Here is a 13,749-nt window from a genome sequence, read left to right on the forward strand (position 1 = left end):
ACTCGTCGGGATGTTTTTATTTCGATATATCTGGGGAACTCCCGGAGAGTGATGCAGTGTATGATCTTGTACTTCCGTTCTCTTTTGGGCACCGTCATCCCATCCAGTTTCCTTTGTCTATAATGCCTTATTCCCTTCTAAGCTATGTGGGTAATCCCTTTACATAATTGTGAGAATAGCTTTGGGCACAGTCCTATTTCTGTCAAGCCCTCTATTTAACTTTTAGCTTTGTAGGACACCGTAGCCGAGTTTTGCCACAGCCAGTGTTCACTAAAGCGTAGAACAAGAGGTATAATCGATATTCCACGTCAGTAATCTTTCTATTCACCTGGTGTCACTGTATACTTGTTGATGGTTATTTTGGTGGGCAACTCTACGGAGTAGTTCAAACCCGTGTATCCAAGTCTTTATATATCTATATGGTGGAGACCCTTGTCGACAGGACTCGATAGTATAGATAAAAGAGCAAGCTATTAAGGATCTCAAGGTATTGAACTCTAGAATGTCCTATCAGTAATTCATTCCAGACTAGGTAACACATAGGAGCGTCTCGGTATATTAAATCAATATTTGTCTGGATTCTGCCGCGATCTTAACATTCCTCTGTTAGCTACGCACGATTACTTCGGCCAAAAAAAAAAAAAGAAAAGAAAAGAAAAATACGCCGCATGACAAAGAAGGAAAGAAGAAAAGCTATACATTAAAGCACCCAGTGCAATATGGATCGAAGAAGCTGTAGTATTGCACAACGGATATGTCGATGGGGTTGATAGGGCGGGCAGTGATTCATGGCGACAGATGCTTAGACGTTTCCATGCTCTTGCCTGCTTCATTTTGCAGACATTGGGACAAACATGCCCTGAATCTGATGATCAGCTTGTTGTTCATTGATTTGATGCTACCTAGGGGCTTGGTGTTGTGGAAGGAGCAGAGGATTGAATGATTTATATCCTGGAGGCAAAGTGGCGATCTATCCATCCAGTCACTTGAAGAGTACGAGACCACTGGGTGAAAAGGTGAGTTGAGAACCGTGAGAGTCAATTGAATGCTATTCAGTAACCATCGCAGCTTTATTTAACATGTTCACGGTCGAGGCGACAAAACCCATTAGCCAAGACCTGGTCAGGTTTCGAGGTTTACGGTAAGTTAACCCCTGCGCGTGATGTCATTTGCTCTGACGATCAACAACAGAAGATAGGGTATCTACCACCGTCCAAGAGACACGTTTCATAAAAGAAGAATAAGTGGAACTATGTTATAGTACCATACTGAAATGATCTAATATTAAGCTCCTGTATTAGCAAAAGTCCAACGGAAAAGGTACGGAGCGTGTCGTCTAGAGAGAGAGACAGGGATGCAGTATGCATGACGTCACCGGTGACACTGGACTTTTGAATTGAAAGAAACCCACTCGCTCGGATGGAATTACAAAGGCAGATGGAGAATCTCAACTTATCCTCGGAACTTCTTCTCCCTTTGTTGCGAACAGTTATAAATACAACGTGTTGTGCCGCATTGAAGTTGCACAATAGACACCCTTCATCATTCTACATAGATCACTAGTACAGTTCCTTGAACTTGAATCGGTAAGGTAATCTCCCCAATTACCTCTATTCTCCGTTGCTAATACTGACGTCTCCATACGCATAGAAATAACAACACGCTCTACCTCCCACAACCATGTCTTTCCTCACTTCCACCATCCGTTCATCACTCGCCCCCCGTGTGACCCTCAGACCAGCATACGCTCTCACCTCAACCTTCCACACCTCTTCCCTTCGTCCAGGCCTCAAAGAGTCCGATCACAGTTCGTCTTACCCTCCCGTCCCCTCCACTAATTCCCCGTTTCAGAGCACGCCGATCTAACCGTCAACACCCAGACCGAGACGACCTACCCAACCACTACGAAGAGGCCAAGCAGGAACAATTGAAGAGCACCAAGGAAGGAAAGGCAAAATGGAAGCAAGAACTGGCTAGTAACAGTGAAGCTTCCGTAAGTTTTCTTTACCATCTCCAATAAATAAAAGGAAGAAGTGATCGTTCCCCGATGCTAATGTCCCATAATAGGTCAAGGCGGATCGGGGAGAGGCCGACACTGAAGGGCAGGATGTGGGAGATCTGCAGGAGAAGACGAAGCATATGCCGAATCAGAAGTGATCGGTGAAAAGATGACTTGATGGGTTTCCTTTTGTGCTGACCATTTTTTTTTTTAAAAAAAAAAAAGAAAAACTCTCTTTCTGGTTTTGTTTTGCGGGTCCGGGTCTTAGGGTGCAATTTGAAGTTCTAAATTTAAGAGAAGGGATGTGCTTGACTTGATGTAATTAGGTTGGGTTCTCTTTTGTTCATCTTTATTGGGTCATGTATAACTGCAAACTACTCCTGAGGAATGATATTGGGTGTGTTTATATGAGATCGAAGATGTTGATTGTTGTGGGATGGGTTAATGGTAGACTCCTGAATTCCGTGGTAATGAAACAAGAATTGCTGTTGAACAAGAAACATGTTTGTAGCTGAATAATTACTCCAGACACCATATAGGTTCAACCATCGAGACAATCCGACAAAAACTATATAGGGGGAATCCGTCACTCCAGTCCAAGATGAAACGCCCTGCGCCTTCAAAAAGGGATACGTCCCTCGACTAATATTCACGACAAGAATGTGAGGTGTAACCAGACCGGAGGCTCTATACGCTCTAGGGTTTATTTCAAAATGACAATAAGGATGACCAGCATGATGATCAACCCGACGATAGTCATCCAGCTCCAATTGTCACCCGCGCTTCTCCGGATCTTGTCCAACCGTCGCCTAGCCCCATCCAACCGATGTTGATGCCTGTCAATATCACCATCCATGCCATCTAACAGTGCCACGTGACCTTCTAGCTCGTCCCCGATCTGAATGCTGAGCTGGTGCTGCCGCCCAATGGATTCACCGAGGCGATCTAGTTGCTCGTCCTGATCGCGTATGACTTGGTTGTGATGGTCATAAATTTGTTCATTCGACATGTCAGATTGGTCTACACCGGGAGGGGAAGGTGAGTCGCGGTATGGCTGGAAAAGGTTCTGTCGTTCGAGATCGGCCTCTTCCGCAGCCGAGTTCATGAACCGCACTGACTTCGAAGGCGGGTGCTGCGGGACCGGTTGCTTAAGGTCAGGGGATGATTTGATATTGGGAAATTCAGGCGACTGAGAGGGGCCGCTGGCGTTGGCTGAGTTGCTATGTCCGCCGAATTGGGAGGACAGATCTTGATACTGCGATTTCAGATGGAATAGCTGGTCTTTCAAGTCGGCAGCTCCATCATCGTTTGCCTGTTCAAGCTGTGCCAGGTCTCTTTCCACATCCTCGATACCGTCCTGCAAAGATTCCAAAGAGCGAGAGATCTCGCCGTCTTGGCTGTTGGGTTCCAGATCCAACGAGATCGCTCGTTGCCGTTCTAGGAGGGAGAGTTTGATGTGATCTGCAAGGAGAAAGAGCTGTGATGGATTTGGCATTTTGGGGGGGAAGATGGTGGGCCCGGGGGAAAGGGGATTGATATGTAGCGGATTGGCGGCTGAACGGTCGCAGTGAGTCTCAGGCTGACTGAAGAGGCAATGCGGAGAAGACAAAGAACTCGGGAAGGTCGTGGGCTTCAGAAAACAAGGTCGGGATTGTTATCCAGGAAAGGGGAAAGGGACGACACGCTCACACCTGTTGAACAGATCAACGGCGACCGATAATCCCAGGATAACAATGATGGTGGTGGTGGTGGAGTGAAGATGAAGGATGAGGTGTAACCAGAAGGGTGAGACGGTGTTCTCGGCCGGTCGCGGGATCGATCTGCCGCTGTTCGTTCAATTAAATCGCTATCGATCATCGTCCGCTCAACTCTCCCCCCGCAATAAGTCTTACCGATTTCCTTGTCTCCGAATCCCAACTCCACCTCTCCTATACATTCCCACCCCTCCTTCATGACTCTCTGTCAAGTTGGTCGCAATTGTCCGTCGGGTAACCACATTCTTAACGAACTTCAGCTACCGTGTAACCACTCATGCGTGCCTCTCGGGGCTATTGTTTCATCCTCTTATCCCTACGGCAACTCGACAGACGATCCCCTCTCGAACACCCCCTACATTGATTGCCATTTGTGCGACAGAGCCAAGATCCCTTGAAAATATAAACTCAGTGCCCCGCGATCTGGGCACTTGAAACTCCCGCAATATGAACATAGACGAATTTCTTGCGATGGTGTCGAACTGCGACCTAGACGGGATTATCGACCTCCGCTCCCTGGAATACGTCTCCAGTTATGATGACCATCTCATGTGTGCAATATGTCATTGCCCCTACATACGTCCAGTTAGACTGCAGTGCGACCATGTCTTCTGTCAAAAATGTCTCAACACAGCGATCACTACCTTCGCCACCGGTCGGGACGAGTTCAGATGCCCTACCTGCCGAACCCCAGCGAGAGGTATATTCCTCAACGTCCCTCGATTCTTGATCAATATGTGCGATGATATACGGGTAAAGTGTCCGTTTGAGGCTGAAGGGTGCAAGGAGGTCGTCCCAAGAGGTCATGTTCAATCCCATGTCGACAAGTACTGCGGCTACAGACTTATGGACTGCCCAGACGTCTACTGCAGGAAGAAGACTCGAAAGAAGGACCTGAGCACAGAGAACAAATGCATGCATGAACTACACAGATGCTTACGCTGTGATGAGGAGATCATGGAACAAGATTATGAGGTGAGTCTCGTATCCCTCTTCCAAACAGACCGCCTACTAACAAAAGCTTCGAACTGTAGGAGCACGCTCAGGAACTATGCCCAAGTCTGAAAACCACCTGCCCTGACTGTGAGGCTACGGTATTTCGCAAGGCTTTGAGAGAGCACATAGATTCATGTCCAGAGGCCATCCATAGCTGTACAGCATCTAAATACGGGTGTCCCGTCAAATTAAAACGGGCAGAACTAGTGACGCATGAGCAGACTTGCCCATTGATCACCATGGGGCCATACTTTGAAGCTCAGAATGCGCGACTCGATTCCTTAGAGTTGACTATCCGTCACCTCCAGCAGCGAAATGAGATCTTCGAGGATGGGCTTGCAAATATCCGTTCTACTCTTGTCGAATCGTCCCGTGCAATCTCTGGACGAAACCCAGACATTCCGGCCGAGTCAGGCAATGAGGAAAGGCCCTCGAACCCATCAGAGCTATTGAATGAACAATATGACAATGCCAATAACTTCTCGTCCAATGCGACTACGTACCTACTGGCCCTCCATGAATCTCTTCGGGAAGAAGTCGGGCAGTTGTCACATGCAATCACGGATTTAGATGCTCGCGCCAGCATGGCCATTATGAACGAATGCCTTCGACTAAAGGAGGATATGGCTCATACGAACGCTGCTGTCAGTAGCGTTCGAATGCAGGTGCAATGGCTCATGAACCCTCGCATCCACCAAGGTCAACGGACGGTTCGCACCAATAGCGGCAATAGCGGCAATGAAACGCGAGCCGGCCAGCTAGGCCCCTCGGCATCAGGACCCAGCAATGTTGCTGGCCCTTCTCCGGGATCTTTTCGGCCCCGACGACTCAGCGACAGCGGACGCGAAGGGACCAAACTTTGATACGGTGTGTATACACGCTACTTAATTCGACTCAACGAATAACGATATCTACTCTACTACTCTACTAGATTCGGGTCTGACGGGATGGCGCTGTGTTTTCCTCGGCTGACTTTTTGATACCCAGCGTCCACTTTTGTGAAATATATAGTAGTCTATAGATAGCCTTGTGCCTTGTGCATTCCTGGTGATAATTGTTTGTTTAGACTCTCTATGCCACTGTTTCACTTTCTTAATGACTTGTTTAAGTATATAGAGTGCTCTTTTTCAACGAACTACCCAGCCATCTTACGTGTTGGCTGTAGGACGAGTACAACCACGCTTTGTTAGTTTTGACAAGACTAAATCTGCACCATGACAAAGACATATAGTATATAGATCTATGCTATAATAAAGAGAGCATATATATTCCGAATTCGTACAGGGGCATGTCTATCTATGTACGACGGCAGCTCAACCGTCCTTGACCAACGCAAGCTTTTGTCCTTCTACTCCCCCTTTCTCTTTGAGTCTTTCCAACAGTCAAGTGTCATATATGAAACCAGCTCACAACCCCTGTTTCACAGCATCCAGGCACCCGCACCACGCCCCCCTGCAAAATCCCCTTCCCCAAAGAAAGGACCCAGAGCTCACGAAACACAACCATCAAAGACCCCAACCCCTTCACCCACCCAACTAACTAAAAATCAATGTCTAAAAGAAAAAAAAATCCAACGGCATCTAGATCAAAAAAGGGGTATATGAACCGTATTCGCATAATCGACGTTCCCCTCCCCACCCTCAACCCGCTCAATACAAGTACCAAAAACCCGATCCCAGAGCCTCGTCTGCTTCCCATAATTGTGGCTCTTGCGCCACCCCTTCCGATGATGCAGATCATGATCCTCGATTGTGATATCCGCATCAAAGAACCTCAACAGCCAGGCCAGCGTCGACGGCGCAGACAAATGAACCCTTAGCCCACTATGCCCCAGCACCTCCGTGAAAGCGATGTATGCGTGGCACACCCACCACTCGTAGAAACCGAGCGGCAGGCCCATGGCTCTCATACTGAAATAAGTCATGGTAGGGATGCCGACCATATCGAAGAACTCCTGTTCGTGGTCTGCGTAGGCGGCAAGCAGCGGGTTAGGGTGTTTGGTTAGGTGGTGGGTGCGGTGGAATTTCCAGAGGAAGCTGACGTCGTGCATGAGGCGGTGGTACCAGTAGAACCAGAAGTCGAGGACGATGCCGTAGAGCCCGATGTGGAGGGGCAGGTAGAGCCAGTTGAGGTTTGCCGGGAGCTGGTTGCGGTTGTAGGTTAGGTAGACGGCGAGGGCGATGCGGGAGCCAGTTGTTTTGTAGAGGGAGGTGACGACCTTGCCGATGCCGACGTCGGGGACGCCGTCGCGCTCGTGCTTGTCGCCGTCTAGGAAGCCGTGGATGTGGCCCATTCGGCGGAGGATGTGGACTTCGTAGATGACGATGACGTTGAAGGCCATGAAGTAGAAGTTGAAGGCAGCTATGGGGCCTGGGTGGTGGCCCGTGTAGGTTGTGTAGGCTTGGTGGATGAGGAGGGGGAGGGCGCTGTAGAAGAGCACCCAGAGGTTCATGGACCATTGCGGGAGGTAGGGGACTTTTTCATCCTTTTGGTGGATGGGGATCTCCTTGTTTAGGTCTGTTGGGTGTACGTTTAGGCATTCGATGGCCCAGTGGTGGATGGTCCATTCGTCGCGGGGGGCTTGACGCCAGGTGGACTTCATTGAGTCCTTAGGGTTGGTCATGGTGGATGATACCTTGGGTCTTGATCTTGGTGACTTGGATATGCGCCGCCATCTTCTGGGGAGGGAGGATCTATATTTTATAGCATTGTTTAGGTGTCGGTGGAGGGCCCCATCGATAGTGCCGGCGATGGTGTTTCTACATGTGAAAATGAGGGCAGAAAGAGGCTATCTATGACTGATGAAGAAAAGACACTGGGGTGTAGATCACCATCCGTAGATCTTTTGTCCCAACAAAAAATCGACTTGGAGCCCCTGGTAGACTAAGGTAGAAGGTCCATCAAACTATAACCCCAGATCGGTGCATGTGAAGTAGCCTCCTGTTGAGTCTTGATAACCCCCGCACAGATATGCCTCGGGGGTTTCAGGCATTGAGCCAGTTGAATTTTACTTGGTTACTTTGAATGGTCATGCAGACTTGTTCTATTCTATGGGGGTTGGAATAATGTGGTTCTGCGGGGAGGATCTATTCCAGGTCTGGCATGGGTTGCGAGACACTGCTGATAGGTGAGTCCGGGGGTGGGTTTCCATAGTAAGACCTTAGGTACTCTTCCATTTTATTAAGTCGAAAAAATAAAAATAAAAATAAAAATTACTAAATAAAAAGAAATGAAAGGCACCAGATGACTCGGGACTTAGGAGCCAAGGCATTCTCGAGCCAGGATCATGATGAGGTCTTGAAATTGAGTTCTATCCAGAGACTTAGGGTAAGCCAAGGGTAACCCTTAATAAGGCGGCCTCACTGAAATACCAAAATCCTCCCTTGTGGTTGCATTGAATTGTCCTTCACGAGGTGACATCAACGATTTGATAGGTTTTTTTTTTGTAATTATTCCTTTCTTTCTCGCCTGTAGCGCAAATTACAGGTGAGAGAGGTTCCATCTCTCTCTCTCTCTCTCTCTCTCTCTCTCTCTCTCTGCGTACAACATACACAGGGACTGGTAAGAAAATAGCATAATAAACCAATTTATTTCTCAATAAACAAAAGATACTCATGCATTGAAAGTCCTCGCAGTAAAAACAGTCTTTAGGAGATAGTCGATGCTTCAGCTAGGAAAACCAAATTAAAAACGACTTAACAATGTATATTGTCTGAAGGTGGGTTAGAAACAAGGATTACAGCTGAGGCATGTCTGCCATTAGTAGCGAACATTCAAGCTTCTTTCATGGGAAAGAGGTTTTATTTGATGAACATTCTTACCGGCAAGTGCTTATACACACTGATCTTAGTAGTATCTTAAAGTATCTTAAAGTGTACTCGGGATTTGGCTACCAGCAAGGCCAGTGCCATTGCAGGCACATAATAGTGCATACCAACGTTTCGACGTTTCTCCCGAGCCGCTAGTCTCAGTGCCAGGAATCAGAATTTAACAGTATATCGAGAAGGGGGGACGTAGCACATTGAAACTTCTAAGCCTAAGAGAAGAGCCTGGTATCACAAGCAATTTCCATTCCAATTCAATCAAGGATTCCCATCTTATAACGAGCCTTCGAGAGCTTGACCAATGTAATCCAACGCACATCTTCTGTGCATAAGCCTTTGGGTGTAACGGCGACTTTCCAAAATTGGAGGGATTTGGGATTCCACATTCAAAATTCAGTAAGAGATCAACTCAGAATACGTCACAATGGAGATCCTCGGCATGACTAGGATTTCGAACAGATTCTAATCGATCGTGATGTATATCCCACTGCGTATGACTACCCCAACAGGGGAATCCCGCTGCCAAGTAATAAAGGATCAGGTCAATGGATGTCTCATGTGAGGAGGATCATCGTTCTCTGGAGAATTATTGGACCCTCGCACGCACCAACGCCCATGCATTGAGGGAGAAGAAGCTAGTGAGTTCCGAGATTCCGTCTTCCGAGGCGAGGAAGACATTTCTTTCGAGAAGAAAAAGGTTTTTTGGAGGCCTGATGCATTTTATACGCAGCATAACAAATGAAAGGCCTAATCTCCACGGCAGTATTCGCTTGGAGCAGTTAACTAGACGAGTTCAAGAAAATTTCAGCTGTTCTACTGGCCTGTCAGCCCTATAGTTATGTGATGACTTTTTGTCTCACCTATCCATGCATTTCTATAATAGTGAACAATTTATGAGCAGCTGGCTCAACATTAACAATGCAAAAGCAATTTCACCCCGTCAGGTGTCGGAGGAACTAGTCAATGGGTGGAATTGTAATTAAATAATTAAACCATGTGATAATTCGTAGATCTTCTAGGATTGTTCAATGGAGTTGAATGAGTCATGTACACCTTCGGTTGACCACGGGATAGGTGGGTTTTATAGTATAAGCTTTGTTACTATCAGCACACGTGTAGAAAGAATTACGCGTGCGCTTTAGCCACTACCATAGAGTGCCTGTCGCTTGCCACCAGACTCTTCCCTGTTTGAAGATAATACAGTGCCGACCGTTATTGCCTTCCATATCAGGAAACAGAGAGATAATGTTTCAAACCCTAATCACATGATACGCTAAACCTTATATGGCTACTTCCGTATTTAAAATTTGTTCCAGATATGCATGGTAACAAGAATGAAAGTATAAAACTGTATGGCCATGTACTGTTACTAGGTGTGGGGCCAGGTGAGCAAAAATTAATGTCATGTCACTGTACATTGCTGAAACCCACTGGTTATGTAAAAGTCTAAACATCATTCACCTGTTTTCGTTCTATCATCACGTGATTTTAAATCATGGCCAGGTTGTCCTCTTAATTGCGGAGCGAAGCGTAGTTAACTTATGTTAGCATAATATATTAGCTAATTGGCGTCAGCCAAACTCGGAGACTAGCTCTGATTGGCCACTGCTCCTGCTAAAGTACGCGTTATGAGTGGTGCAGGTTTGTAGCAACACGTGATCTGCTAATGCAGCTTCTGGCTTAGGAGCCCACCGTAAACGATATGATTGGTTAACCTCCTATAGAAATGAAATGGAGACTTCTCTCGACCTTCCCCTCTCCTGATTCGCTAGATGCCCTCGAGAGCTTTTCTCGCTTCTAATTGGCCAACTTTTGTAACAACACGTGATCATTGGCAGTAGGTCCCTAAGGACGGCGTAGGAGTCCTAGCGTATACAATTTAGATCCCGTGCGGCTAATGCTTACTGCTCCACCATAGAAATTAAATAGATACAGAACACGGACCTGACGACATAGGAGTCTTTGTCTATACACAGATTAATCGCTAAGCGACGCAAATTTACTTTACGTTGACGGTTACCCCGGGACAGGGGTTTCACCAAAGGGGACGTCAAGTCCCCTGGTAGACGATTGTCTGCCTCCCGGTTTTTATTTCATCAGAGTTCTTCGATAGACGATATATAGAGGATACATGTTGGCATAAATCCGATTTACAGCTCATGATTGGATAATTTCGAGCCTTTATCCAGTACCTTTTTCTTTACCATGGAATTTCGCTTTCTAAAATATTTTTGAACATAGTCACCCTTCCGGAATGCGCCTTCGTCATCAAACTAGGACTGGTCGAACTATTTAAGCCGATTGCATTTTATACCCTCGCCATCGTGAATAATCCCTTCACAGCCTTTGCCTTGCTCGCCACACTAGGAACGCTGCTCGCTGTCCTGGCCACGGGCTCTTGAGGCGCGGCATCATTGTCCCTGATCTGGGCTTCCCGTTTGAGAGGATCGCCGTCAGCGTCAGCCTTTCCCAACTCTGAGATCTTCCACGCTCGCACAAGCCAGAGGCAAATGCATGCTGCCATAAACATACAGCCGACAAATATCTGGGCATGCAGAAAATTGGTTGCGTTGTCGGTTCGTAGCCAAAGGGCGATTGGTTCAGCAAATGTGCTCGGGATAACCACCGAAAGCCAGAAGATCGACAACGCAGACGGTAAGAGTTGTAATCCCACAACCTCCGCGCCTACTGGAGCAACGGTAGTCGTGAAGGTTGCGGCAACAGGGCCGCTAATCAGAGCATAGAAGATGAGGACCCCGAAATTTTTGGGAAAGATCCAGATGACAAGAGAAAAGAGGCCAGCCAGGAAGGTACAAGCGAGGGCGGTATTCAGCCGTCCAAAACTATCGCTGACGTAACCTATAACAGGTCGGCCAAGGCCTCCTCCAAGGTTGAACATAGCACCAAGAATTGAACCTTGGGATGCGGTCAGGCCTACGGTGCTTGCATAGTCGGGAATTGAGAAAAGAAGGGCCACATAGCCCAACACACTAAAGCAACCCCAGGCCAAAGTGAGCAGAAACTCTGGTCTTTTTAAAAGCTCTGTGTGGAAGGCGATCTGAACAGCTCCAATGGCCTTGTTCCGATCCCTCACAATAATAGCAGAGAAGCCGCACGCAGCAGCGGAGACAATAGCCAGGATCCGGAAAGCCCAGCCAATACCCCATCTCTGAATCATGGCACTTGTAGCCAACGAATAGATAAGGCCTCCGATCCCCGATCCCGCCGTCGCAATACCATTTGCAAGGGAACGTCGGCGAGTGAACCACTGAGGGATGATACCAACAGTAGCACTGAATTGCATCCCCATCCCGAATCCGAAACACAGAGCCTGGCTGAGAAACAACTGCCAAATCTGGCCCGCCCACGACGCTCCTAATAATGCCGCTGTCTGCAATGTAATTCCGATCATCAAGGTAGCCCTTGTTCCCCATACTCGAGTCGTGATTGTTGCGACCGGCGCGATGAATTGGGCCATACTGAGGGAAAGACCTCCGACAAAGGCAAAGTCGAGGTCTAATGCGCCCGGAAATGTATCTGTGGCCAGATAATGGGCCAAAAAGACACCATAGGACTAATTGCGACGAAAATTAGCAAATCAAGCCTTGTGCGAAGGTCACGAGGACTTACACTATTGATTCCCCAAGTATGGGCATTGACCAGAAAGACGCACACCACACAGATCCAGCCATAACCACCGTCGATCTCTATGGGTGCTGGTGGTTGAGCTTGCTCGGGGTCCGTGGTGACCGGTTCGTTGTCGGCTGGTTTGTGATCCGCCGGTTCGTCGTCGGCCAGGTCATTCTCGGACAGCGCCTTCTCTGAAAGGTCAGTAGAAGGATGAACGGAGTCGTGGCCCGGTGGAGTCGTTGTTATCGTGTGACTCGAATCATCATTCTTCTCAAACTGCATTTCGTTGTTCATCGCAAGCAGGTGGGTTTGGGAAGATTGCGATCCAGGACGAAGGGAAATGCGTCAGGGCCGATGCGAAATGTTTCTTATTAACTGGTGTACTACATAAGGGGTGATCGAAACACTTATACTCCAGCTCCGGGGCTGTAAGACCTTGGCTAAATAGTTAACTAGTTAACTAAGTTACCACGCTGGCTGAGTCGTACGTCGTACTCCATGTATCATTGATTTCCCTTTCCTCATCACATCTTTTAATAATGGGCCAGTGCATGATAAGACCAGAAAATTCGACCTTACTTTCTGCCCCCAGTTGTACATTCTTTGTTTCCCGGTGATCAAGAGCGGATCATTGTCTTCTGTTCTCCTTCTGTCCCTATTTGGCCACCAAATTGCGTCCCCCGGCTTGGCGTGCATGAGGTTACCAATCTATGTACCTAGTAGCTTCCCGACCTCGGGGGGAACCAGGTTTTCGTATGCATTCACCTAGGTAGTTTACCAAGACCCTTTACGGAGTACAAATGACTTCCGTGGCTCTGATACTACAAAAGAATGAGTCAAACGGGTCTCCGGTCTTCGGTCTCGGCTGGCGCTACTTGGGTGCCGCCTTCCTTCGTGCTTCCTCTCCCAGTTCCAGATAGCTGTCGATCCTCCCGTTTTCCGTCTTCCCCCTTCACGACCTAGGCTAACAGTGCGATCACCTGTTCTGTTTGGTCATATTTTATCATTATCCAAGTTAATTAGAAATTGAATACGCGCAACTCTGTCGAGGGGGTCGTATCAGCATAGTGAGATGTAGTAAAGTAATTGATTAAGAGTTACAATGTGTCAAATCTATCGATAACTGGACGATTAAAGGACTCCCACTCCAGTTTGCCTCCTATCTCCAGGGACGAAGCCCAGACCAGCCAATCATATCGCCTTCGGGTCTCCAAAGCCTGAAAGGATTAAGGGGTAGGTGACATGCAAAATTGTCGGGTGTGTCTCGCACACCCTCTGCTCCCTCTCGTGGGCCCTGCTCAGTGCACGTCAGTGCAGGATAAAAGGCCCAGGAAGAATGCTGGTTGGTCTGAGATAGCAGATTCTCTTGGGACGCTGGGCCCGGCGCCACAGAGCTCCAACGGGATCGACGAGTCTCCACTTTGGGCTGGTAGGGCGGAAGGCGGGACCGTCTGGGTCTGCAATTCTCTTTAGGTCCTGGTCACGACGTTACTCCCAGATGGAGTGAGTGGTCGTGAGGTAGGTGGTTAGGTGTCTCTTCGGTTCT

The 13,749-nt window shown here is 47.9% G+C and overlaps 5 protein-coding genes across 5 annotated transcripts; 2 read left to right on the top strand and 3 right to left on the bottom strand.

Moving 5' to 3' along the window:
- Positions 1 to 1,680: 1,680 nt before the first annotated feature.
- Positions 1,681 to 2,157, top strand: BDW43DRAFT_310801 (uncharacterized protein; the record flags this gene model as incomplete). Its single annotated transcript, XM_032047036.1, has 3 exons — positions 1,681 to 1,807; positions 1,881 to 1,993; positions 2,068 to 2,157. 3 exons carry the CDS (start codon positions 1,681 to 1,683, stop codon positions 2,155 to 2,157), a joined length of 330 nt encoding a protein of 109 aa, XP_031900630.1.
- An 18-nt stretch (positions 2,158 to 2,175) lies between these two features.
- On the bottom strand, positions 2,176 to 3,629 carry BDW43DRAFT_78451 (syntaxin family protein). The gene has a single exon (XM_032050512.1). The coding sequence runs from the start codon at positions 3,492 to 3,494 to the stop codon at positions 2,703 to 2,705; it is 792 nt and encodes a 263-aa protein (XP_031900631.1). The 5' UTR covers positions 3,495 to 3,629; the 3' UTR covers positions 2,176 to 2,702.
- A 223-nt stretch (positions 3,630 to 3,852) lies between these two features.
- Positions 3,853 to 5,973, top strand: BDW43DRAFT_78521 (putative TRAF-like signal transducer). The gene is made up of 3 exons (XM_032050515.1): positions 3,853 to 3,965; positions 4,014 to 4,728; positions 4,800 to 5,973. The coding sequence occupies exons 2-3, from the start codon at positions 4,201 to 4,203 to the stop codon at positions 5,610 to 5,612; spliced, it is 1,341 nt and encodes a 446-aa protein (XP_031900632.1). The 5' UTR covers positions 3,853 to 3,965; positions 4,014 to 4,200; the 3' UTR covers positions 5,613 to 5,973.
- On the bottom strand, positions 5,974 to 7,585 carry BDW43DRAFT_78424 (sterol desaturase family protein). Its single transcript, XM_032050511.1, has one exon. It carries the CDS (start codon positions 7,370 to 7,372, stop codon positions 6,335 to 6,337), a length of 1,038 nt encoding a protein of 345 aa, XP_031900633.1. The 5' UTR covers positions 7,373 to 7,585; the 3' UTR covers positions 5,974 to 6,334.
- Positions 7,586 to 10,881: 3,296 nt separating this feature from the next.
- Positions 10,882 to 12,485, bottom strand: BDW43DRAFT_310805 (MCT family MFS transporter; the record flags this gene model as incomplete). Its single annotated transcript, XM_032047037.1, has 2 exons — positions 10,882 to 12,147; positions 12,204 to 12,485. 2 exons carry the CDS (start codon positions 12,483 to 12,485, stop codon positions 10,882 to 10,884), a joined length of 1,548 nt encoding a protein of 515 aa, XP_031900634.1.
- Positions 12,486 to 13,749: the final 1,264 nt, after the last annotated feature.

The sequence above is a fragment of the Aspergillus alliaceus genome (genome assembly GCF_009176365.1).
Source record: "Aspergillus alliaceus strain CBS 536.65 unplaced genomic scaffold BDW43scaffold_20, whole genome shotgun sequence".
NCBI lineage: Eukaryota > Fungi > Ascomycota > Eurotiomycetes > Eurotiales > Aspergillaceae > Aspergillus > Aspergillus alliaceus.

Excerpts from the sequence above, each read along its gene's own strand:
- BDW43DRAFT_78451 (XM_032050512.1), bottom strand. The coding sequence starts at position 3,494 with ATGCCAAATCCATCACAGCTCTTTCTCCTTGCAGATCACATCAAACTC.
- BDW43DRAFT_78521 (XM_032050515.1), top strand. The coding sequence starts at position 4,201 with ATGAACATAGACGAATTTCTTGCGATGGTGTCGAACTGCGACCTAGAC. Across the intron at positions 4,729-4,799 it reads TCATGGAACAAGATTATGAG|GAACTATGCCCAAGTCTGAA; the intron begins GTGAGTCTCGTA and ends GAGCACGCTCAG.
- BDW43DRAFT_78424 (XM_032050511.1), bottom strand. The coding sequence starts at position 7,372 with ATGACCAACCCTAAGGACTCAATGAAGTCCACCTGGCGTCAAGCCCCC.